We start from the raw sequence: 25,387 nt of genomic DNA, 5'->3' as shown, positions 1-25,387 counted from the left end.
GTCATAGGAAAACTTAAAAATGTTTTATTGGAGTAATCTAGAAAATGTTTAAACTGTTACATCTTTGGTATTAATAAAATGTAATACTTTCTGTGGGTACTTCTATAGAGGCACTTACAGGATCAGAAAATACAAATTTTAGCACCTTGTGATATAAATAGAAATGTATTGATGTAGAGGTAAAAAAAAAAAAAATCTTAGAACTTTGGTTGGGAAACTATAAATAATTTAGTCCTTTCCCATGAGTTCTGCATTGGCTTCTCCAACTCTCAAGGTTTACGATTGTATCTTTATATTGATCACATGTGCTTTAGTTTCTTGGCCAGAAATAATCCATAGCAAAAATCAGATTTAGAATCTTAAACTCCTAGTTGTTGAATTTGACCTTTTAAATATGGTATAAATGTTTACAGGAAGTCGCTTTAAAATCCTATTGCCTTTTTAAACTTGCAGTAAGAACCTTCATTTTTAGAAATACAGTAGTAAAGATTGAGGTATAAACTTTTCACAAAAGTCTTTTTGCACTAAAAAATGTTCATCATGTATGTTCAGGAACGTCTAATGGCCTATTCCTTTTTTCCTTTCTTTGCCTTTTCAGTCACTGTTCTTTAAGGTCCAGGTTCTGATTGTAAACTCCAAGTCTTCCTTTACATTACTGTATTTACTTTCTTCCTGTGAGAGAGGAGAGACTCGGGGGTGAGTGTATTGTAACCAAGTTGCAACAGCAAGTCTTTTTCATTTTGCTAGGTAGATTTAAGGCAGTAAAGACTGGCCCTCCCCCATGTAGTGGCCATTAAATTTCCCAGCTCAAAGGTGGTTCTCAGAGCAGGAAGAAGGCAATGGTGGCAGTGTCACAGACAGCAGGGGTAATCAAGTATCTCATATATCCCTTCTCTACCCTGCTAATTTAAAGGAGCATTCTAAAGCATATTTTACCTGTTGGGCAGTAGGGGTAGACCACAGTTATCCCGTAAAGGTGAGATCGCTGTTCCGGGAGATACTCATCAGTAAACTGGCCACTGTCTTTATTTACTGCTACAACACCATCCCTGGTAACAGAAAGGAAGAGTGAATTTAGGGAGAGTCATTTACTAGATTTAAAAAAAAAAAGGTCAGCTACAAAAAGGCAGTTTCAGTAGAGAAAAATGTCTGCCAGCCTTCTCTGCACAAGGGGTGATGCTAAAGCCACACTGAAGCTTGAGGACCACTACTCTAAATCCATTGTTCATTCTAACTGCATGTTAGAATCACATGATGATGATCTATCAAATTGGATTTGTAGGCCATGGGGTAAAGGGCCTAGATTTTAATGTTCCACAGTTCCTTAGTTGAGAACTAGTCTAAATAGTATTTTTCCGTCTGTCAGACAACATGTCCACAAGTGTCAAAGAAAAACCAATATAAGCCCTATATCTAATATAGCTCATGGTATTACTTAAGGGTAGTCTCTTATTCTCTGAAGAACATATTTAGATTAATATGCTTCCTTTTTAGATTATTTATCAAAAAGCTTTGCTGCTTTTAAGCTATATGTGAGCAAAACTGTTCAGTTTCTGGGTGAGGTAAAAGGATAATTTCAAAAACGTGAAAGGATGAAAAGAAACATCCTTGAAGGATCTTATCTGCCAGTGAGGAGAGGTGATGAAACAAAAGCCTCAGAGGGCTTAATTAAGAAAGTCACATACTGACTTGTAAAGCAAGTGGCATGTTCTCTGGAAGAGTTGGCCTTTTCAGGCTTGACCAGAATGTGTGAGGCTCACCTCCTCCAGTCTGTGTGGTAGAAGTGATCTGCATAGCTTACAATGCCAAAGGGGTACTTGAGGTTGTTTTGAATGACACGCCGTCCAGTTCCATCGGGTAGTGTGCACTCCAGTTTTTTGGTTCCTTTTAAAACAAACAGAGAAAATGAGATAATTTCACACCATGGAGTAACAAGCTGTTTTGCCAGAAATGATAGTGACAGACTCCTTCTCTAAGGAAACAAGGGAAGAATGGGAAATAGGATATTTTACTTCCATTGCAGTCATAGGTTAGCAGGAGTAAATTTACCTGGTCTATTACTAGGCTCTAGTTTATTGGATAACATTCCAGTTTTTAGTAGAGATTCAAACTTTCAGTCCTTTTTTGGAAGACAGAATTGCATTTACTGAAATCTGGTAAGTTTCTGTCACAGTAGGGCATTAGACATAATATTTTTATAATTTGTGTGATTTCAGGCCTTAGCTTATAAATTATAACATCCAGGTAAATACTTGCCCTTTGTAAGCAATGGGTTAACGAAAATTGTTACTATTTTAAAAATATTTTCTAGCTAGGAAGAAAAAAGCAACTAAAATGGTAACATAGCTCATGCATCAGTGTAAACAAATCAGTCATAAAATTTTTGCAGTAGCTATTTCAAGTTTCACATTTCTCATAGAGCCCCAATTTAAATTTCAAATACTTTGCAGAAATGTAACTTGTTTTACACAACTGGGTTATAAAGGTGACCTATCTGCATTATAGGCCCTTTTATTAGATTACAAATTCTTCAAGAACAGTTTTTATATTCTATAGTGAAGAACTAGACACATAGCATTTTTTTCAATTGTGCTGATAAACAAAAGCAAACAAATATGGGTTCCTAATGCCCAGGTCATTACTGAAGGAAGCCACCCTGCTACAGTACTTTTCAAAGAATGTCCTTAGCATTATAACAGATGGTTATAGTGATCCTCTTCCTCACAAGAAGAATAGTTTCTATTCATTGAAGTTTGTCAATTCAACAGTGGCTAATATTTAACTGTTAAGAGTATGCTAAGCACTCATGGTCAGGCAAGCAGTACAAACTGATGTAGCCTTCCTTCCACCCAAACCCAAGAAAGTTCATTTTTAAGACTCATTTAAGAACAGTATTTAAAAGTTTACAGACAAAAGAAAGGAGATTATGTGCTATACTGTTATCAATGTGTTTAAACCAAAAGATCGAAGTGTTGGGATTTGATTTTATAGTAAAATCTGTTAGTGCTCACATTCCTGTAATAAGGGGCTTTCTATTTGCATTCCATCGGTAGTATTACCTGCATCTGCCCAGCAGAGCAGTTTGGAGAAAGAGTCAAAGGTTAAGGCATTGGGTAATCCAATGTCTGTATTGATCAGAATTCTTCTGTTTTCTCCATCTAAAGATGATGTTTCAATTTTAGGAGCTTCTCTATTCCAGTCTGTCCAGTACAAGTTGCTGTAGATAAATTAAAAATCAAGATTATAAAAGAATAGCTATGTAGCCTGTGGTAGGCAGCATCTAAGCAGCTCCCAGTGATCCCCATCTCCTCATAAATTACAGCCTTAAGCAATCCCCTTGAGTTTGGGCTGCATTTAGTGTCTTGCTGCTTCTAGTGAAGAGCATATAGCAGAAGTGATGGGCTATCATTGGCAAGTATTAGGTCTCAAACTGGCTTCTGCCTTAGGTGCTCTCTCTTGCTCCCTTTGAGGGAAGCTAGCTGCCATGTTGCAATCTATCCTATAAAGAGGAACATGTGCCAACGAACTGAGGTCTCTGGCCAACAGCCCTTAAGGACATGAGTCCTGCCTATGGCCCATTTGAGCATGCTTGGGCTTTCTTCCCCCAGCTGGGCCTGGAGATCACTGCAGTTTGGCCATTACCCTATTGCAGCCTTGCAAGAGACTCCATGCCTGGGGAGCTCAGTTAAGGCACACTTGGATTCCTGACTCACAGAAACCAAGACTAAACATTGTCTTAAGCTGCTAAGGTTTGGGCAATTTCTTACACAGCAGTAGGTAAGTATACACAGCCATATTCCACTTTTACCTGAATCACCAGGTTTTCTGATTATTATAACTATGTGGAAGAAGTCATTACTAAGTTCCTGTCACAATCCCTGCCTCCCAGACACCCCTGACTCAACTGACCCAAAACCCTCCATTGGTTGAAATCTTGAATTGAATCTTGGGTTTACCAATAGAAATACAGCTGTTAGGAATGGCTTTGATAAAAACTATGGAACTTGAAGAGATGTGGACCAGGGATTTGAGAAGGAAACAGTTATTATTTTCCTCTCCCAAAAATACAATTTGGTACTTGCTGAGGGGGAATCTCGATTGTTCTGTACCTGGCACCCAGGGATGGAAACATTTTAAGTGAAGCACTTTACCTTTTAAATGCCATGTTAGGCTGGGCGCGGTGGCTCACACCTGTAATCCTAGCACTTTGGGAGGCCAAGGTGGGTGGATCACCTGAGGTCAGGAGTTCAAGACCAGCCTGGCCATCATGGTGAAACCCCATCTTTAATAATAATAATAATAAATAAATAAATTTTTAAAATGCCATGTTAAAAATGAAAGATATTCCTAACAGATACTGACTAGGAAATAATATGCTCCTGTTAAATGTAAACAGGTTATTATAAGAAAACAAACAGGTTTATAAGTTAGAGCAGAAATAATTTTGGAAACACTTTCATAAACTGCTATTTTATAAAAGCTGTAGAAGCTTTGAGGAAATCACTTGAGCTACTGAGAACCTCAGTGAGAGGAGAGAGACAAACTATAGATTTCCCCTGTTGTGAATTTCCTCCCTGATACCCAATAGATGAAGCGGAGAAAAGCTGAAAGCAAAAGCCAGAAAGCAGTTTCCACTTTGCACTAAGGTGGAGGTAGCCAGAGGGTGAAGCATGTGTATCATTGTTTCATCCCTTCTGATCAGTCTCCTCCCCAAAATGATTTAATATCACTGAAAACAGTATGTCCAGAACAAGCTCACACATATTTGGTGTAAATTATTTGGGGACTGCCAGAGAAAGAAAAAGATTATAAAGGTCAAATCTGTAGAAAGCAAATGAAAAATATCCAGGAATGCTTGACAACCATTCCGCTAAGCAGTTGAGGAAGATTAATAATTACATATATTATATTGAAATCTGGTTCAAGGGGGATTTTTTCATTAAAAATTTTTAAAGTCCTTTAGCATTGTCTGGATAAGAAACTCCTATTTTCATCTTTAAACTCATGGCTGGGTTGTGGATTTCAGCTTAAAAGTATGCTTTTTCCCCAGACCACGGAGATATGACCTAGGTATCATTGCTCACAAAATGGCAGCTCCCCAGTTTTCAGATCAAGCACCCAGAAGGAATGAGGGGCTGCGTACAGTGGCTCACACCTATAATCCCAGCACTCTGGGAGACCAAGGCAGGTGGATCACCCAGGGTCAGGAGTTGGAGACCAGCCTGGCCAACATGGCAAAACCGTGTCTCTACTAAAAATACAAAAATTAGCTGGGCGCAGATGGTACGTGTATAAGTAGTCCCAGCTACTTGGGAGGCTGAGGCAGGAAAATCGCTTGAACTCGGGAAGCAGAGGTTGCAGTGAGCTGAGATTGTGCCACTGCACTCCAGCCTGGGCAACAAAGTGAGACCTTGACTAGGAAAAAAAAAAAAAAAAAAAAAAAGGACCTTCCAAATGTCAGAAAGACAAGCCTAAGCCTATAGAAAGTTTTTAAGAGGGCTATGAATTCCTGTGGCTAAGTCAACTGGACTAGAGAAAGATACCCCTTTCCCTGTGTGTAGAACCCTAAGCTTGGAACCACCTTGGAGGCTCTGTACTAAGTATTTCAGAGTCAAAAAGCACTTACCTGCAAATTAAAGCTGAAGGTTTGCTTTTACTGATTTGAAGGGCATCTGGAAATTTCATTTGGTAGAAACTCCACTTAAATATGGCAAGAGTTTCTCAAGATATAAAAATTCTCCCTGGTTCTAACAAGTATGGAAACACTGAACAAAATCCTCTATATCAAATTTAATGACCTTAGCAGTTGTCACAGACAGGGAAAATGTTTATCTTAATTTCTGCTATAGTAACACGGAGGCATCTGAACTTTGGTTAATGTTACTTGTGGAGGTCAGCCCTGCTGTGGGCTTCAACACTGGTTTATAAATGTGCTGCTGAAGGAGTCCCACTTCACTTCCAGCTAAGTGTCATCTGAGGCCTTGCCTGACCCAGAGTAACCCCAGTTTCTCACTACTATTGTTTATATGCAGTCTTACTTACTCCTAATAGAATATAAGTGCCATGAAAGAACAGACCTTGTCTTTTCCTAGAACAGGTCCTGACACCTAGTAGATCCTTAGTAAATCTCTGTTACATGAATGCATTTGAGCTTTTACTCTCCTTCTGGCCTTCCCCACATTGTAATTAAAACCCAGGGGCTTCACAGCAGGATCTACAGGTAAGAGGAGAATTAGGGGAGCCCAGCTAACCCTCGGATTGGATCCACAGCGATGGCGCGGGGATTCACCAGATCTGTGTGGAAGAGGACCCTGCGCTCAGAGCCATCCAGCTGGGCCCTCTCTATCTTATCCAGGACACTGTCCGTCCAATACATTGTTCTGCGGATGTGGTCGATGGCAAGTCCTTCGGGGCTTATCAGACCTGGAAGTAAAGCAAAGTCAGGACTTCAGTGTTTGCATGGCATGGAGGACCAACCTGAAGCAGAAAGATGTGTTTTAACAGCTTGTGGGGAGGAGGGGACAGGGAAACAAGGCCCAAGTGTCTCTAAGTCCCAAGAACCAGGTTAATAGAGAAACAGGTACTTTTCTTATGTATTCTTCCTCTTGCTTCTTCTAGACTAGCAAAACCACCAGCTTGACACCAGGTGTCCCCAGTGCCAGAGGAAGGCTGAACAGACTAAGGCCACACCCTGAATTCTGACCATGAATGCTTTTCTTTTGAAAAGTGCTCACAGTAGGAATCACCTATTTCATTCCTTATGTATGAAGATGTTTGCCTACAGAGGGGCTGGTCTTAATACAGCTCAATAAAATGACTTGCCTAGAACTTAACCTCCCCTAGTGAAGAAAAATCGAGGGGAGACTTCAGTGTAAAATAGACAAGTGACTTCATAGAATCAAATAAAATGCAGACTCTGCTGAGTTAAGCTGCTGACCTGAATTCACAATCGTCTCGGGCTCTGCTCCCAGTTCCAGACTGACACGGCTGATTGTCCGTCCAGTAACATCTGTCCAGTACACCATCCTCTCCCGGCAGTCGTAATCAATTCCCACAATGATGGAGCCCTTTGTGCACCAAATCGTAGAATTAGAATAATTAGGTTACATTCACCTTTGTTCACAGTCAGCTGCCTTGCTCATGGACAGCTGCAATAAGCAACCCTGCACTGTGATCCTGCAGGCTGCACAGCAGAGTGGCTGCACATGTGGGCACTTAGGTCAAACCTAGGCTCAGCCACTTATTAGCTGTGTGGCTTTGGGCATTTAACCTCTCTATGCCTTGGTCTCATTTGCAAAATGAGGCCAATAGGGTACCTGCTTCATATGGTTGCTATAAAAATTAATATAAATGCTTACTGTATACCAATCAGTAACTCATAATAGCACCTATTGAAGGGCTTACTGTATTGGTACAGTAAGCCCTTATGACTGATGGTTAAGAAGAAAAAATCAGCCCCTTCAGTAATTAGAGTGCCTTAAGCAAAATAAGTTGTTAGCATCCTACTTGGTCAAAACTGTATCCTTTCCCAACCAATATCATCAGCACTTTTCAAAGAGCCTTAATAAAATTTGCCACTATATGCCAACAAAATCTACTCTCCCTCTGTGAATGTGAAGAGACCTTTCCTCTACCTGAAGTGCAGTCACTTCAACTGCTGCCCCTGACTTGGTCACATTCTGCATTAAAGTGTAGCCAAGTACAGCGACTCATGCGTGTAATCCCTGTCCTTTGGGAGGCCAAGGCGGAAGGATTGCTTGAGCCCAGGGGTTTGAGACTGAGCAATATAGTGAGACCCCGATCTCAAAAAAAAAAATTAACTGGGCATGGTGGCATGCACCTGTAGTCCCAGCTACTCAGGAGGCTGAGGTGGCAAGATCGCTTGAGCCCAGGAGGTCAAGGCTGCAGCAAGCCGAGATGGTGCCATTGCACTCCAGCCTGGGCAACAGAGCTACACCGGTCTAAGAAGAAAAACGTCTATAATTTGTTATGTTAAGGAACTAGGGAATGGTGGTCCTCCAACCTCTGGCTAGTGAAGTCTCTCCTCCCTTATTGCTAAATAACTGACATTCTTTAAAAAAGAAATGCTGAGTCTGTTATTTTTCCTCAACTCCATGCAGAACTTGCTTCATTTAGTTTCCAATCCAGTCTCCTGCTCTGAGAAACCCAGCAGATGTGCAAAGCCAACATTCAGGGGTCATCTGGCTGTCCCTGAGGTCACACCAGTTCCTGCCTTGCTTAACAGAGCCTCCAGGGGCTTGGCTTCACTTAACGCCCCCTGGGAGAGTAGTCAACACAAGAAAGATGATACAAAGCAGGATTTGGCTCCTGTGGAAAAACAGGCAGCTTATATAGGGGGACCTAAGGTCAACTACACTTTTATTTGAAAATTAAAATTAAAAGGTCATTTGTCCCAGGCAAGAGTACACATTCAAATGAGCTTCCATTAACCTGGGGAATAATGGGATTCATAAACCCATGTCATAATCTCAAGCTTAGAGAAAAAGTCCTAGTTTAAGTAAATTTCTTTAAAGTATGCACCGTTATACCCATGTTCCATTTCTCTCACTTCCGCTACCACTACCATCGCCACCCTTTCCCCATCAAGGGCATGTTCAGAAAGGCAGTCAAGCCATATGACTTGAATAAAAGAGGGTTAGCTTAAAGTGATGACAACTTCTTAGTCTCTACCTCTTCCAGAGGTTTTACAAAACAATGCGCGAGTCCTTGGGGGAGGGGACAGGACCCCATGAATCTTAAAAAAGGACACATCTCAAACACTGGCTTCTAAGCTCTTCTGGAACCACATAAGTAGTGCTCTAACAGAAGTAAATATAAACATGAACACCGTACTATTCTTACAGATAAGCAAGTGCCTACACCTAACGTTTAACAATGAAGATGATCTCCCACTGTCGATGCCGTTCTAGAGCGCCACCTTCATGTTTCCCCATTTTAGAAAAGAAAACCCTTTCCCCAAAATGGGGTGCTTTGCATTAGGGAGGCTGCTGACTTAGGAAGCATCAAGCATCCCCTGGGGAAGGCTCTGTCCACTCCTCTCCCAGCATCACACACTCCAAGTTTTCTTTTTTGGAGTCAGGGACGGTTAGGAAAGAAGTGGGTCAAAGTGACAGAACCCAAGCGAGACAGAAGGGCTCCAACAGTGAGGCAGTCATTAACTGACTTCCACTCGGGAGACCCCAACAAATCGCAGAGACCACACCTTGTGGCTGGGCTAGTCCCCCTGTCACTTTGACTTCAAGGATTTCTATGGAGACATTGTGACGTGAGAGAACCCTGGTGACTTAGGGTAACAGTCTGTCCATTTTCCCTTGGATCACCATATAGCTTCCATATCCTGACAACTTGAAAGTTCCCTTTCCATACATCTGAAACCACGTGAACCAACGAGAGTGCACAGCCTTGGTCAGTGACAGGTAACTCCCAGCAACAAAGAGCCCTGGTTCTGTGGTGGTGGCTTCGGGCCCATTCCGATGGGTTGCAGCCCAGGAACCCTCCAGGATTTCCCTGCACCAGTCCATTGCACTGCACCAGGGCCTCTGAAGTGGCTCCCACTGGGAAAGCCACATAGCTCCACCACCACCCCCCACAGGGGAAATCCACTTTACATGCAGAGACAGCAGGGTCTTGGCTGCATCTTTCTGAAGCCTGGTGCCATTGAGGGGTAAGTGGCCGATCTTCTGGCCCTGGGTATAGAGCAGGAAGGTGCCCACGGATGGAGGGGTCACGTCTGGCCGGGGTGTGGGCCGGACGGTGGGTGGAGCGTCAGTAGGTATACCTGTGGGGTGGAGGTTGGGAGAGAAGGAAGGGGAACAAAGGCAGGCAGGGAGACAGGAAGAAAAGTTACTTTCCCAAATACCAGAGCCTCCAAAAATATCAAAAGTTCTTCACCCTACCCAGATGTGCTCCAGATGTTCTTCAAAAGAAATTCTAATTTCTAGGGTTTTTATTAAAGGATCAATTATGTAAATCTGCCATTTACTAGGGAAGAAGACAGCAAGACACTTCCCTGCTTCCCTCAGAACAAAGCAGAACAGGTTTTGTTTTTTTTCCCAAGAGAGGAAAAAAAAAAAAAAAAAAACACAGAGCTAGTATTGTGTCAGCTTCTTTTTAGGACTCCAGAGTGACACGTGTCCCCTGTCACCCTGGGCTGGGGAGGGGGAGTAACTGCCTGCTGAACGAGTTCCAGATGTTCCAATTATGGAAACTGCCAATGACAAAAACCAGACACCAAACGCAAATTGGGATCTTGCGTGGACCGGATTATAAATCAGCATAGCACATAGTGACTTCTTTCATTAGACCTGGTGACCCCACATGTCCCCCCACTTCACCACAGCTGGCAGCATCCCTAGCAAAGGCCTCAGATGCAGCTGAGGGGAGCGGGGGCCAGCCTGGTGCTTACATGCAGGGGTGATGCCTGGCTGGGAGCGCGTCCCCTGCACCTCTCTGCCATCTTTGTCCACACACCAGCAGAAGTCACTCTTTCCATGGCACTGCAAGGGGACGAAGTGGCCCAGATCATCACACTGGGGCACATACTGGTCGTCCCGGGGGCTGCCACCATAGTGCTCCAGCAGGTTTTCCCTCCAGCGCTCACAGACGGTCGGGGGCCTCTGGGTGGGCTCTGAGCAGATGGGGAAAAGGGAAGAAGAAAAGCCTTTGATTGTGAGCCAAGGACAGAATGCAAAATGCAGCTCGAGACCCCACACACCTGGCCTCCTGGCCTGCTTTTTCCTACTGTCCAGGTCTCAGCCAAGCCTGTGGACACCCAACTTGGGAAGCAAATGTGTTCTAAGTAGTTTTCTACCATGGGAATCAGAGATCATCTGATGCTGCTTTTTTGCCAGGAGGGTCTGTCACCCTGGTCAAAGCCTCATCCTCTCCCTGGGATTTCTTCAACAGCTTTCCCACTGGTTTTCCTGCTTCCACCCTTCTCTGCCCTCTCTCCCCAAAACCAGTGTCAACTCAATTAGCAGCAGCCAGAATGGCCCATTTAAAACACAGAGGCATTTCATGTCACTCCGCTCAAAACCCTCCAATGACTCCAAAAAAACAAAGCTGGGAACCTTATGATTGGGCTCCAGCACCTGAAATTCCTCTGGGAACATGGAAGACTATAAATGAAGTTGTCAGAGCTCAAATCCAACTGGCTTGACTGCACGACTCACCAGAGTTAGGGGAAGCCAATGCCATTTAGTTGTCGCTGTAGCTCATGACCCATGGAAGGCAAAGCTCTTCTTAAGACCCGGTGAAGAAGGTAAGACTCTGACTTCTTCACCCAAATAGGTCTCAAGGAACACAGAAAGGGAAATGCTACTTCCTCAAACACGGCAGGATTCCCTGGAGAAGTTCCCAACTCCACCCCTGCTCCACATTCAGAACTCCAAGGATCCATTTTTGCTTTAAGGGACCACCCTGTGCTGTGTGTCTGCATTCCAAACAAAGAGACATGCCTAACTGCTGGGAAATGGGTGTCTCAAATCTCTCACACAGGGGCATCCCTTTCATTTGTTACTATTTGCAGCTACTTTTCAACCCGACCGCGGATTTCTTTCCCTTCTGCTTCTGGTTGGCAGGGGTTTAAGTATTTTGAAATCCTGGGCACAGAGCATCCTCACCCTCCCTCAACCTGACCCCATCACACAGATGAGACCAGTCAGAGACAGCAGCCAGGGCCAAACCGGCACCAAGAGAGGAGCGTGGGCAGGAGAAAGTCCGCACAATTTTCGTCACTGACTGCTCAGTCTCTTGGTTCCCCTTTGAATCATTGTCGTTAACACATGCTTATCTTAATAAATTTAAGCCAATTCTGAACCCTTCCCCAAAGGCACCCCCCAACCATCTGATTTCTTCAAATCCCAGATGGAATAAGAACCAAGACATTTCAAAGAGAAGGCATGAGGGAAATAGAATTTCTTTGAACTTTTTTGCACCTTTAAAATCTCTTCCTAAAAACAGAAACAAAGAGGGACTATGGATCAAGTCATTATCATTTTTACCGATGTGGATCTGGGAACCACTAAGTCCTGGCCATAACAATTAACATTATTAAAAGGGAAAAAACCTATTGGTAATTCTCCAGTTCTTCTTACTCTCACACATTAAAAGCCAAGAGTAGTATTTATGGAACCCTTCTTGATAGTAAAAATGGATCTTTGGATAGCAAGCTGTATAGGAATCGTTATGGCTAAAATGGTATCAAGACAATCTGCTCTTCATTAAATAAAGTTCTTCTGTAATAACTAAGGAAAAAAGTTTTACCTATCCCTGAATAATTCAACAAGGAACAGAGAGCTGCCTTATCTGCCTGCTGTCAGAATCGACTGTGAACACTTGATCACCACGCCCCACCCAGATGGTAGCAGGCATGTTCTCAGATGGAATGGGCTAACAAAAACCAGAAGCCTGTGCCTCTTCAGAGATGCTGGGCTAGACTAGAGAGGGCTGAGACTGTCAGGTTACAGAAAACTAGCTAGATCCACCGGCAGGTGTCATTTTTCTTATTTTTCCTACTGATAATAACAGCCTTCATACCATTTCCTGTAATTCAGAAGGCAGAAGTAAGTGAGATAGTTACATAGGAGGGCAGTTTTCCTTCTGGACAAAACACTAGTCTGGCCAGATCTTCTAACTGTCAGATCGCTCTAAGCTGCCATAGCAGATCTAGGGTAGTGGTCTCAGCTGACGTACATACGCAATCTCAACTTCCAGTTTGTACTGGACAAGGTCTAAGAGGCCACTGTGTAGCAGATTGTGTGTGTCATGTATGCGTATCTCTATGTCCTTATGACACAAACATGCATGTATGTACCCACTATTATTCAAGTGTTCCCAGGAGGAAAGAGGCTATGAAGGATGGTGACTGGTCCTGTGCTGCTGTGGCCTACCCACCATCAGTGCCATTCTGCTCCTTGAGCCCCAGGCCTAAGCTCACCTGGTGGTGGTCCACAGTGAGGTGGGGTGGAGCCAGGTGGAGTTTGGGTACCAGGAACTTCATGACCATCATGGTCCACACACCAGCAGAAGCCAGTGCTGCCGTGACACTGTAGAGGCAGGAAGTTGCCCCGCTCGTCGCACTGGGGGATGTGGAGCCGGGCCCCAGCGTAGGCATACTGGGCCTGGGCATGGCGCAGCTGTTGTTCACAGGGTGTCAGGCCTGGGGCGGAGTCTCCCAGGATCAAGGCAGAAGAAGACACAAAAGAGAGAAAGAAGGCAATGCAACCCATCCACTTCACCAGCCAACAGCATGGCATGGAAAAGGTAGGAAGATGCTGGGATTTTGGAGCCTGAGATTCCTATTTTATAATACCTTGCCACTATTTACCTTGTTTTTTCCCGGTTCGTCCAGTTCGTCCCATAGGTCCCTACCTGGCTCTAAGCGTAAAGCAGCCCAGCGCCTCTGTTAGCCCTATTGTCATCTAGGGAAAATGAGGGGCAGCCATGGCATTCGCTCCAACATCCCAAGAGACTCTGGAGAAAACAAAGCCCGTTCATCCCCCGAGGCCCAGAGGTTAGGTCTGAGAAGCTGTAGGCTAATGGCAGTCAAGAGACTGCAGCAAGCTGGCCAAGCTCCTCTAACACAGTCACCATGGGCTTACATGGCTCCTGTTTAATAAGCTTCAACTCAATAGTTCATCCAAATTGCACTCATCAAGGTCAAGCAGATCACTAGGGCAGTTAACCAACTAGAGCTGCTATGAGAGGGAATGGTGGGTGGGTCGTCATCTGCATGCCTCCAGGAATGTTACAAATCAGTGAACTATCAGCAAACTAGGCAGCAAGAGGTAACTGAGGAAAAAAAATCCAAAGCCTGAAAAATCCCCCAACTAAGGCTTCAGACCAGGCTAAATCAAGAGTAGGCTGTCATAGAAAAAAACCCTTGAAGAAGCGAACAGATTCATGTGTCTAATCTGGTCCTCCGACTCTTACCAGGTAGGCACTGAAATCCATCCCCATGATATCCAGGTTGACAACGGCAGGAGAAGGAACCAGGAGTATTGTAGCAGGTAGCTGCGGGGTGACATCTGTTTTCTGAGCATTCATCTACATCTGCAGAGGTCAGAAACAGGAAGAGAGGAAGGAAAGAACCACCATGAATGACTTCACTCACACCATCTGTGCTAATGTATGGGCTCTGTACGCGTGGATCAACATCCAGTGAGGTGTGAGCTTCAGAAGACCTTTGGGCCTGAGCAGAAAAATGCTGACACCTAAAGGTAAGCTTAATAGGAAAAAAAAAAAAATCAAGGAACATGTGAATTAACACATTAGACTAAACATGTTCACTGTAGAAATCAAATGGGTAGTCACTCCCAGGAAAACACACACACACACACATCCTAGAGCATGTTTCATGGACAGTGAATTCCAGGAAGTTGTTACCTTTGAGCTAACCTTTAGACGGTAAGTCATCAACTTCCTTTCAGCGATGCTGCAATACAGACAAACATAGGCAACAATGGTTTTTGTTCCTTCTTTCGTTGTTGGCACCATCTCCCTGAAACATTCATCTACAGATGCAAAGGAGCCAGATGAGGCCCCAAATATCTTTCAGCTAAGCAGCACATTCCGTCTCGCCTAATCAGGGTCTTACTATCTAGAACCACCCCCCACCCTCCATTAACCAGGTATTTTCTTTACTTTCCACTTTTAGAAGAAATATAAGAAAAAAATATTATCTACAGTTTTGAAATAATACATAAAAAATGAAAATCCTAATTTGCCAGGCCTGTCAGTACAAACAATTTAGTCCCCTACATTGTCCACATAGCACCATGAGGATTAATTTTCACCATCCTATTTCTCAAAACTACAAAATCCTGACATTTCAAACAAAAGCCAACTTATATTCCTTTTATTTAATGAAATCCACATATACTGACAATAGCAAGTCACCCCCAGCCCCCACAGAAAATAAACTCTGAGAATTTAATAGTTAAAACTAACACCCAAGGGATGAGATAAGCTATCTTAAGAGACGGGAAGTCTTTCAGCGTAAAAGGAGGATAAACAAAGGGTGCAGGTCTGATTAAGGCTTGGCTGAAAATAAAACAAAACAGTAGTTCCATCCATAATAATTACCAAAACTTTCTTTAAAATATGTGAATAGAAAAATAAAAAAACAAAATGTGGGATGGTGTGATCAGTGGGAAACCTAGAAAATGAGACTGCTGCATCAGTATGATACAGCCCACGGCAGAGACACATCAGCCTGCGAAGGCAGAGATCTGAAGTCCTAAATTTGATGTGAATGGGTTGGGAACAGGGCTAGCTTCTCACCCAGCCACCCGTGACCCACATGGAACCTCTTTCTAGGGTTACTTGCACCACCCTTTGTCCTGAGCACACTGTCACCGAGTCATCCTCTAAGAACTAATGTGCTTTCTCCAGTACCACTAAGTACACACCCTGGGCATTAAGCATAAGGTGTTCTGTTCAATGGAGAGGAATCCCTTACATTGTAATTAGAAAATAAGCATTCTGCTAATCCTCCATCTCTGGGGAGTTTAGCCAGCATATATCAGTTCTTTGGAGTCCGAAAAAAAATTCTGAATACTCAATGCAACCTAGAGAGGCTCCACCCGGCTGAGTGGCTGGCTTCCCTGGGTATCATCATTTCACCTACAAAGTCAAGAAAGGGGATATCAATTCGACCACAAGGGTAGAAACAAATTACGTGTTCTGGTTGACTCCTCAGTTACCCAAAAATCAACCTATATTGTCATAATAATCCTTGAGCTTGGCTCTGCCTCTTCAAATGGACAACTCAGATGCCCAGCTAGGCAAAACTGGTGATCATCCAATACCTTGGACCTGGAAGAGGATGTAAAACTAGCTGTAAAACCAAAGCTGTAAAAATTAACATCCAGCCACATGCAGGAAATTAAATCTATTCACAAAACACATGCTAAAAGTACTTCTAAGGGTAACAGGAACCCCAAGCAATGACAGGAAGCAGGAATTCCTGAGACACAGGGCCTATTTCTGGAGCCCATAGAGCAGTTTCTTATTGTTAGTTTTGAACTAAAGAGAGAGGGGATTCCCCAGAACTACCAAATGAATCACTGATGTGCTCAGAACCTACGGCCTAGGAATTCTGACTAAATCTGAAAGGCCAGCCTTCCTCCCTACAAATGCTTTTGGCATCATCAAAGATACTAAAGTTTTGGGTAGCCAGAAACTATTATAAATCACCAACAAAGAAGAGAGAGTCCCCAGAGAGACTGAAGATATCACAAGTGAGAAATTCCTGCCCCAAAGATTAAGGCTCCCTGAATCACGGTCCTGACTCTTCCTTGGAGGGCCTCATACCATGATAGAGACTAGAGTCCAGCCAGCCACTCCAGGGCCTGAGCATGCACAGGACATGAGATGTCAAGAGAAAACATGGAAACACTTTCAGCCCCCTGACAAGGGAGGAACTTTCTTTATTGCACCATTGGAGAAGGCGGCCACTGCTTATGCTTAGTAATTACTAGCAGGGGTGTGTAGGGATTGCTATAAAGACAGAAACATTCAACAAGTAGTAGAGCCCCTTTATCACTCAGGTAACGAAAGGTAGCTAATCTCGGTGCCATCCTCCACTCTATCATCCATTAAGCTGGTAAAGAACCTGCTTGGACAATGTGTTATAAATCCTTCCTTTTGAGTTCATGCTTTTGTGCTTTCTTACTGCCCAAATACTGAGCAAAACCAGCAGGAACTGCCTGATCACAAACCTAACCACTGGCCTCGAGTTCCCCAGTCTCCCACCCTTTCACCACTGCCCACTTGCCTTTGAGCCCAGTGAAATTTCCCGGCATCAATTAACCTCAAACCCATCCCATATCACAATAAAAGGCTTTAGTCCACAGGCCCCAGTCTCTCTCTACTCCATCATCTGTTCTGTTTGGCACCCTGCTGATTGCACCCCTGCATGGCATGTGGTGACCCCACTCCAGACCTGTGAGTGTAATAAACTATTTCCTTTCAAGCTTCATCCTTGTCTCCTCCTGTAACCACACTGACTTTACCGTACCATACCCAACATCTACCTACACTCTTGGAACAGGACACCTGGCCAGGCACATAATGGAGATTATACTTTCATTATTTAAAATAAAAAAAGAGGGAGAGAGAAGCTAGGCCAGGCATGGTGGCTCATGCCTATAACCCAGCACTTTGGGAGGCTGAGGTGGGTGGATCCGTTGAGCTCCAGAGTTTGAGACCAGCCTGGGTAACATAATGAAAGCCCATCTCTACCAAAAAAATACCAAAATTAGCTGGGCGTGGTAGTATGCACCTGTAGTCCCAGCTACTTGGGGGCTGAGGTGGTAGGATCACTTGAGCCTGGAAGGTTGAAGCTGCAGTGAACTGTTATCACACTCTTGCCCTCCAGCCTGGGTGATAAAGACCCTGCCTCAAAAAACAAAAACAAAAGCACAGAAAACCCCAGAAAGAATAATGTCAGTGTGTTTACCCTCAAGCCCCTCCTGAGTAATGATGGCTCTGGGTAATGGGCCATCTGTAACCCAGCTTCCTCCACTCACATTTGCTCCTCCTGGGAAGGTCCCAACTCAAGACAATCTGCTTTTGCACCTGGACGAGTCACAACAATCCAAAAGGACAAACATGTCTGAGAAATATCCAGCTCACACCAACACACGTTTGAAATCACTCCAGATTGAGGAAAGTTGGAGCGTATTTAACTCTACTTGCATAAAAGCCTCCTGGCTAGTGACTCAGACCAGACTGAGAACCCAAATCCAAGTATGGCCCTCTCCAGGGAGCCAGGTTTTTAACAAACTGTGGCTGGAGAAAAACCCACACACCCCCTTATTGTTAGTTTGACGGAGGAAAAAAAAATGTGTGATTTAACAATGCCTATTTCCCACTAAATAGAGGCTCTAAATATTTTTTGGTCACTGAGACACATGTACACTATGGAATGCCTCTAAGTATGCACACATACACATATTTCCATATTTATTCTTCAAGTTACTTTCATGATTAACCTAGCCTGATTTATGCATGGGTCTTTAGGAAAATGACCATTCATTCTCTACTATTCCATAATATGAAAGTTTAGAAAGCAAACACATGGTGAGTGGCTGTGGGAGGCAGCCTCTAAGATGGCCCCCAACAATTCCTACCTAGTGATATTCGTGGTCTTGTGTAATCCCCACCTCTTTAGTAACGTGCTTTTAATCAATACAATAAAGCAACATTGAAGGGATGTCATTTTCGTGATTATCACTTCCATCTTTCCAGCAGACTTTCTCTGGCATTAATAGAGTAAGCCATTATGTTGGAGGCCCAAGTGGCAAGAAACTAAAGGCAGCCAACAACCAGCAAGGAACTGAGGCTTTCAATCCAATGGTCCTCAAAGAACTGAATCTTGCCCATAACCCTGAGTGGATCTTTCCCCACTTAAGGCTTCAGATGAGACCACAGACCCACCAGACACTGACTGCAGCCTTGTGAGAGATCCTAAAGGATCCAGTTGAGCCATTCCCAGGTCCCTGGCCATGGATATTAAATGCCTATTGTTTGAAGCTGTTACATTTTAGGGTCATTTATTATATAGCAATTGATAACCAATACACTGGGGAAGTACCTGATGGGTTTGGCATATTTTTAGTTTGTAGACTTTAGAGAAAATCCTAAAAGTAAAGAGTCAGAGATAAAATAGGGACAACTGAAAATGACAAAAGTAGAGAAGCCAATAAAAACAAAAGAATGACAATACTTAAAAATTCCCAATACAGAAAAGCAGCCAATTTCAGAGCCCTAACGTGACCTCAGAAGGTAATCAAAGTCTTGCAGGACAACTAGAAGAAAAAAAGAGGTAGAGAATAATCATTCTAGAAGCAATCGAACCGGGCAGCATCTAATCTAATATTCTTATTAACACTCATCACATCTAGGCTGAAATTAATTTCAACTTCCTTGCTTTAAACCAGAGGGCTAAGGAACTAAATATTTTAAAAGCACCATCTCTGCTGACCTGAGCAGCCAGATGTTTAAATAAATTCTACAGACAAGAATTTTCTCAAGGAAGTCTCATTTCTTAGAGCTGGTACAAGGGTTAAACCAAACCAAATGATGTATTTCGCAAGAACAGAAAAGCAGCATTCCCACTTTGGCACCTCCCCCTGAATTCCACACCTGTAGAGGGTATCTTTAAAGAGTATATCTATTACAGATATATTCAATGTTTTCTCACCAGTATATCTATTACAGATGGAGCTCCTGGCTGGTTAAGTGGGACAAACATCTGTGAATTACAAATCTACCTCATTCTAATTGGGAAATACTCTTTATCTAGAGCTAGGGGTGTTTATTCAAGAGGTCCATAGTCTTCTTACATTACTGGGCCTAATACCAAGACACACAGGAATCCCAACTGAGGGTTACCATCTGTATTAGTCAATTTCCTGTTGTTGATAACAGTGTAACTGAAACTGAGTAATTTCTAAAGGAAAGGAATTTATTTCTTACAGTTCTAGAGGCTGAGAAGTCTAAGGTCAAGGGACCAAATCTGGTGACGGCCTTCCTGCTGGTAGAGACTCAGTAGAGGCCTGAGGTGGTGCCGGACATCATATGGTGAGGGGGCTGAGTGTGTTTAGATGCTATTTTAGGTAGATTTCTCTTCTTATAAAGCCTCTAGTTCCCATCCCATGATAACCCACTAATCCATCAATAGGGGCAGAACTCTCATGATCCAATCACCTCTTTTTTTTTTTTGGATCCATTTTTAGGTCCACAGTATTTTTTGGAGAAATAGAAGGGGCTGTATTTGTTACAGAAGGAGCTCTTTAGCCAGCCAAGTAGGTAGGACATGTCTCAGTGAATTATGAATCCATCTCTTCTAATTAGAGAAATACTTTAGGCTCTATCTAAAGAACTAGAGGTGTTTACTAGAGAGGTTTATCATCTTGTTACATGATTGGGCCAGAAATCCTAACTGACGTGAGCATCCTTCCATTTAAAGGCCCAATCTCTCAATACTGCCACATTGGAATGTAAGTTTCAACATGAGTTTTGGCGAAGACTCAAGCCATAGCCTCAACTTTCAATAACACCACCAAAGATAACTGTTTAGGAAAAAAAAAAGGGGGGGGGTGGCTTTGGATCAGTTCAGCATAGACTGCATTCTCAAGAAAACTATGCAGCAGAGCTTCTGTACAGCACACGTGGAAAGAGTAAGAATGAGGCTCAGACACCACCATGCAGCCTGCCCCATCCAGAGAGAAGTGGAGGGCTGAGCTGCCATCACAGTGACCTCTGTTCTGTCAGTGACACACGGCCTCAGCCTGCTGTCCACTCAGCCCATCCTGCGGAAACCAAAGGGAAAAAGGAATGGAAGAGGGATGAGAACCAAACATCTGGTGAGGAGGAGGGAGGCTCGTGCTATTTGGATCTGGTAGAAAGCTCCCAGGAATTGCAAAGCTTCTCCTCAGCAAATCAGCTCAGTGGGCCTGGGCGGATGGTGGCAGATGCAGACAGCAATACCAGGAGCAGGGGAAAGCCTGCCTTTCAGGTTCATGTTCCCCAGCAGGCCCTTTCCCATTACAAATACTTTTCCCACCATTCTCTCATCTGCAGTGTGTCATTTTACCATGACTGTATGTGTGACTCACATGAAACTGAGTTTCAGTCTGATCACATACCACAGGGTAAGTTTGGAAAACCTTTTGCGGTTTAAGTAGATTTACTGAATGATTTCCATTTTAAAGAACTCGTAATCCTAGTTTCATGGACATGTATACTCAAGAGTTATGTCTATCCTTTAAATAACAATCTCACACATTCTAAGTTAAATTGCAATGGCCAGACTTGCAATTGGTTTGGTGCTTTTATAAAATACTGCATGAAGTCTTAAAGATAGAATTCTGGGAGAAAAGTTTTGATATGTGTGTCTTTTTATGTGTGTGCACTTCTCTATTTTGAAAGAGAAGAAAAATTAGTAAGAATTATAAATGTGTTTAGAAATGGCTTAAAATATCACTTAAAGCAGAAGGGCACAAACTTAAGTGTTGACTTCAGCCATTAACCAATGAGACGGAAAGATAGAGACTGCCTAACAGGAAGGTATGCAACTTTCCCTACATTCTTCCAGCCTACCCCTGGCTCCAAGGAACCAAGGTTAGAGGCTCCCGACTGCTCCAGGAATGCCTCCAGCAAGGACTCCATATATGGTTGCCAATGTAATCCAGAGGAAGTCACCCTTAGCTCCCCTTTCTAACTCAAAGGATGCTTTTTTCTCACTCTTTTGGCAAGTGCAAGGCAGTTAGAGTAAAAGAAGTCCTTTGTCCTTCCTAGGAGAGCTCCATCAATGTGGGGATGTGCCTCCAAGGCGATTTTCCAGTCATCGAGGCTGACCCGCAGTTACTCACCAGTGCACTGGTGCCCGTCGCCAGCATAACCAGGCAGGCAGGCACAGCTGAACACGCTGCCTCCGTGGTGAACACACCGAGCCTGCCCAGCAGGAGCACAGGTATGACTGCCGTCCTCACAGGGGTTGGAAGGTGGGGTGATCACTGAAAAGAGAAGGCAGCAAGGATGTCCAAGGGTTTAGGCCTGCAGGCTCCTCGTGGCATGATCCACAGACAAACAGCAACAGACCAAGGAATGCAGGTTTTCAGACCCTACCCCAGGGCCAATGATTCAGAATCTGGATTTTAACAAGATTCCTAGATGGTTCATATGTTATTAAAGTTCACAAGCACTGGTATGAATTTGTGGTTAAAATATTAAGCATAAAAATCAGTCATCCAAGCAGTCCTCAAAATTTGTAACACTCCAGAGCAATTGCTACACACACACACACACACACAGTTTCTCCTATCACTTCTGCTCTCCTCATCCCACTGGATTAAAAAGTGCATTTTCTTTACTCTCATCCAGCTTTATCCACGCGATGCATTGGGATAGTTCTTTTGATCCATTTTTAGGTCCGCAGTATTTTTTGGAGAAATAGAAGGGGGTGTATTTGTTACAGAAGGAGCTCTTTAGCCAGTGAAGTGGGTAGGACATGTGTCGGTGAATTATGAATCCATCTCTTCTAATTAGAGAAATACTTTAGGCTCTATCTAAAGAGCTAGAGGTGTTTACTAGAGAGGTTTATCATCTTGTTACATGATTGGGCCAGAAATCCTAACTGACGTGAGCATCCTTCAGTAACTCAACACCAAAAATATCTATTTAGGAAAAAACAATGAAAATAAACAAACAGGGCTGAACTGAGCCATAGCTTTGAGTTCTTTCTTTCTTTTTGAGACAGAGTCTCACTCTACTACCTAAGCTGGAGGGCGCTGACACACTCAGCTCACTGCCACCTCTGCCTCCCAAGCTCAGGCAATCCTCCTGTCTCAGCCTCTTGCGTAGCTAGGACAACAGATGCGTGCCACCAGGCCTGGCTAATGTTTTGTATTTTTTGTAGAGAAGGTTTTGCCACATTGCCCAAGCTGGTCTCGAACTTCTGAACTCAGGGGATTTACCTGCCTCAACCTTCCAAAGTGCTGGGATTACAGGCATGAGCCACCACATCCACCCAGCTTTGGGATATTTGGACGTAAACTATGTTCTCAAAAAAACTGTACAGCAGAGCTTCTGAATGACAGAAGTCAAAACACTGATAGACTAAAGAGTAAGATTAAAAAGCACCATTTTGGCCACACAAGAAAATGATTTTGGAACTCACAGATGCAAGTATACTGGTCATCTGCAAACTCATAACCACTCCGGCACTCACACCTGTAGCTTCCAGGCAAGTTGATACATACAGAGTTGGGGCCACAGCGATGAAAGCCAGTTGCACATTCATTTTCATCTAAGACAAAATGAGAACAGAAAAATTCTGCTTAACTCAAGGGTCCCAGAAGTGGAGGGTCTAAAAATTCAGTGTTTTCTCATGAGTATGATACTTCAATGGGACAAATGGACAGGAGACATAGAATTTTTAAAAATCAGATATAAATGCATGTTGTAGACCATCAGAAATTGTAAAAATTCACGCCATGCAAGTAAAAGCCACAGGAAGACAATTTTTAAATGAATATTCTAAGAATTCTTTAACTGTTTTAACAATAATGGATACTTGGAAGAAAACCAACAATTTTTTTAATATAAAAAATTTCTACCATGCCTTTTTGGGATATAACAAGTAGAAGAAACACAATGTCTGTCTAAAATTTAAAGTAAACCAGAAAATGTGCTTTTTAGTAAGTCTAAGAACTTTTTTTCCCCCAAGATGGAGTTTCACTCTTGTTACCCACGCTGGAGTGCAGTGGTGCAAGGTCGGCTCACCACAACCTTTGCCTCCTTGGGTTCAAGCAATTCTCCTGCCTCAGCCTCCCGAGCAGCTGGGATTACAGGCATGCACCACCACGCCCGGATAATTTTTTAGTTTTAGTAGAGATAGGGTTTCTCCAGGTTGGTCAGGCTGGTCTCGAACTCCTGACTTCAGGTGATCCACCTGCCTCAGCCTCCCAAAGTGCTGGGATTACAGGCGTGAGCCACCGCGCCCGGCCAGAACTACTAATTACAGGCTCAAAGTTACAAAACTTAAAATATCCACAAATTGCAGCACATGTTTTCTTTTCACAGCCCGAGTGCAAAATACTCCACTCCAAACCATCTTTTCAAACCTAAACAGCTATACTTTAATTTTTAAGTAACTATATTCACATTAACAGCTGCTAAAATCATTGGCAACTGCGACTGTAAAGGTGACAGGTACTTGTCTTCTACAAACATAATGCTGGAGAAGGCAGAGGAAGAACAAGGGCTACATGAAGGAGACACAAGAACATGACTCTTACCCACACAGCTACGTCCATCTCCCTGGTACCCAGATGCGCACTCGCAGGTGTAATCTACACCTGTCCCCGGATGGCACCGTGCTGTTGTGTCACACGTGTGGCTCCCATCGTAGCAAGGATTCACTGGAGAGGGGTCTGCATCTTCTGCGTGAGTAGAGGGGAAATAAAAGGACAATGTGGATATTGGTAAGAGAACGACACAGAAGGAGAAGAGTCCTCAAAACTGACTGCATGTCCGTTTTGTGGCACACCTGGAGACCTTACTAAATCATCCCTAACCGAAGCTAGGGTGGACTGTCTGCACCTCAGTTTTAAACTCCAGACTGGCTTCCTATTGCCTACCCTAGAGATAGCTAGTACCTTTTGTTGCCCTCAGTAGGTTTGCATCCAGGGAATGAAAACGTCCAACACGTCTATTTAAAAGTGCTTTTGCTCTTCTTGTGATTCTTGGGATAATTCTGTGTGGTGAGCTATTGTCCCCATTATGAGCAATTTTCACAGACAAGGAAATTGAAGGAGACATGGGAAAAATTGCCCAAGCTCACTAAGGCAGGAAGTGGTACAGCAAGGACTCAAACTCCAAATTTCTGCTTCTAAATCCGTCTCTTACTAAAATTCACAATTTTTTATGGGTAAATCTAATTAATTTTTTAAAAATCTTGCTTCTGAATGATTCCTAAGACTAAACAGGAATGACTTTCCCAGTATTTACTCTTCAGGAGTAGCCTTGCCAAGGATCCATCACTAGGTAGGGATCACTTAACAAATGAAACCTTCCCTAGAGAAGTCTATTTTGGCTGAGCATGGTGGCTCATGCCTGTTATTCCAGCACTTCGGGAGACTAAGGCACAAGGACTGCTTGAGCCCAGGACTTCAAGACCAGCCTGCGCAATATGGCAAGACCTTATCTCTACTTAAAAAAAAAAAAAAGCCAAGTATGGTGGACCATGCTTGCAGTCCAAGCTACTCCAGAGGGTGAGGTGGGAGGATGACTTGAGCCCAGGAGCTCAAGCTTGCAGTGAGCCATGATCATGCCACTGCACTCCAGCCTAGGTGACAGCAAGGCCATGTCTTAAAAAAAATTTTTATTTCTACATAAAACAAAATAGTCCATGCTCACTGGGCATTTACGTGTGAGGCACTGTTCTAGACAGAGAGGAGGATGCCCGATTACATTCTCCTAACTACATGGGGAGTAAATTGTCATCATCTCCACTTTTGCTGCATCACAGACAGGCCAAATAACCTGCCCAGGGATACACAGTCAGAACAGGTGGACGGAGCTGGAATAAAAATCTAGCAGTCAGGGGACGATCCAAGATGGCCGTTTAGGAACAGCTCAGGATTGCAGCTCCCAGTGAAAGCGCAGAGGGTGAGTGGACGCCGCGTTTTTATTGCCCACAGACTAGGAAATTCCTGGGCGGAGGAGCTCCACGGTCGCCAGCGCGGCTGTTTCGGCCAGCGCTGCTGCTTTGCCCCGCGCGGCTGCTTTGTTGGCGCCCCGGAGCCGGGCTTCTCCGTACAAAATACACTGGTCCGGGGGCCCTTTTGGCTGGCGA

At 43.6% G+C, this 25,387-nt stretch overlaps 1 protein-coding gene across 4 annotated transcripts in view; it reads right to left on the bottom strand.

The window, feature by feature from the left end:
* Position 1: 1 nt before the first annotated feature.
* The window catches only part of NID2 (nidogen 2), a 70,696-nt gene continuing 45,310 nt past the window's right edge, over positions 2-25,387 (bottom strand). For 2 of the 4 annotated variants that reach the window (XM_017512417.2, XM_037732779.1), the window contains 13 exons: positions 23,829-23,972; positions 22,709-22,837; positions 21,402-21,545; positions 13,954-14,073; positions 12,959-13,192; positions 10,427-10,648; positions 9,630-9,799; positions 6,938-7,067; positions 6,252-6,423; positions 3,060-3,217; positions 1,761-1,884; positions 937-1,049; positions 2-672 (listed from right to left, as the gene is read on the bottom strand). In XM_017512417.2, the coding sequence (XP_017367906.1) occupies positions 662-672; positions 937-1,049; positions 1,761-1,884; positions 3,060-3,217; positions 6,252-6,423; positions 6,938-7,067; positions 9,630-9,799; positions 10,427-10,648; positions 12,959-13,192; positions 13,954-14,073; positions 21,402-21,545; positions 22,709-22,837; positions 23,829-23,972 (1,871 nt within the window). In that variant the 3' untranslated portion in view covers positions 2-661. The remainder of the gene's footprint in view (positions 673-936; positions 1,050-1,760; positions 1,885-3,059; positions 3,218-6,251; positions 6,424-6,937; positions 7,068-9,629; positions 9,800-10,426; positions 10,649-12,958; positions 13,193-13,953; positions 14,074-21,401; positions 21,546-22,708; positions 22,838-23,828; positions 23,973-25,387) is intronic. The other 2 variants (XR_001820096.2, XM_037732780.1) reach the window with 2 other exon arrangements.

The sequence above is a fragment of the Cebus imitator genome, unplaced genomic scaffold, assembly GCF_001604975.1.
Source record: "Cebus imitator isolate Cc_AM_T3 unplaced genomic scaffold, Cebus_imitator-1.0 Scaffold472, whole genome shotgun sequence".
NCBI classification, from domain to species: domain Eukaryota; kingdom Metazoa; phylum Chordata; class Mammalia; order Primates; family Cebidae; genus Cebus; species Cebus imitator.
This window is presented reverse-complemented; position numbering and strand designations above follow the sequence as displayed.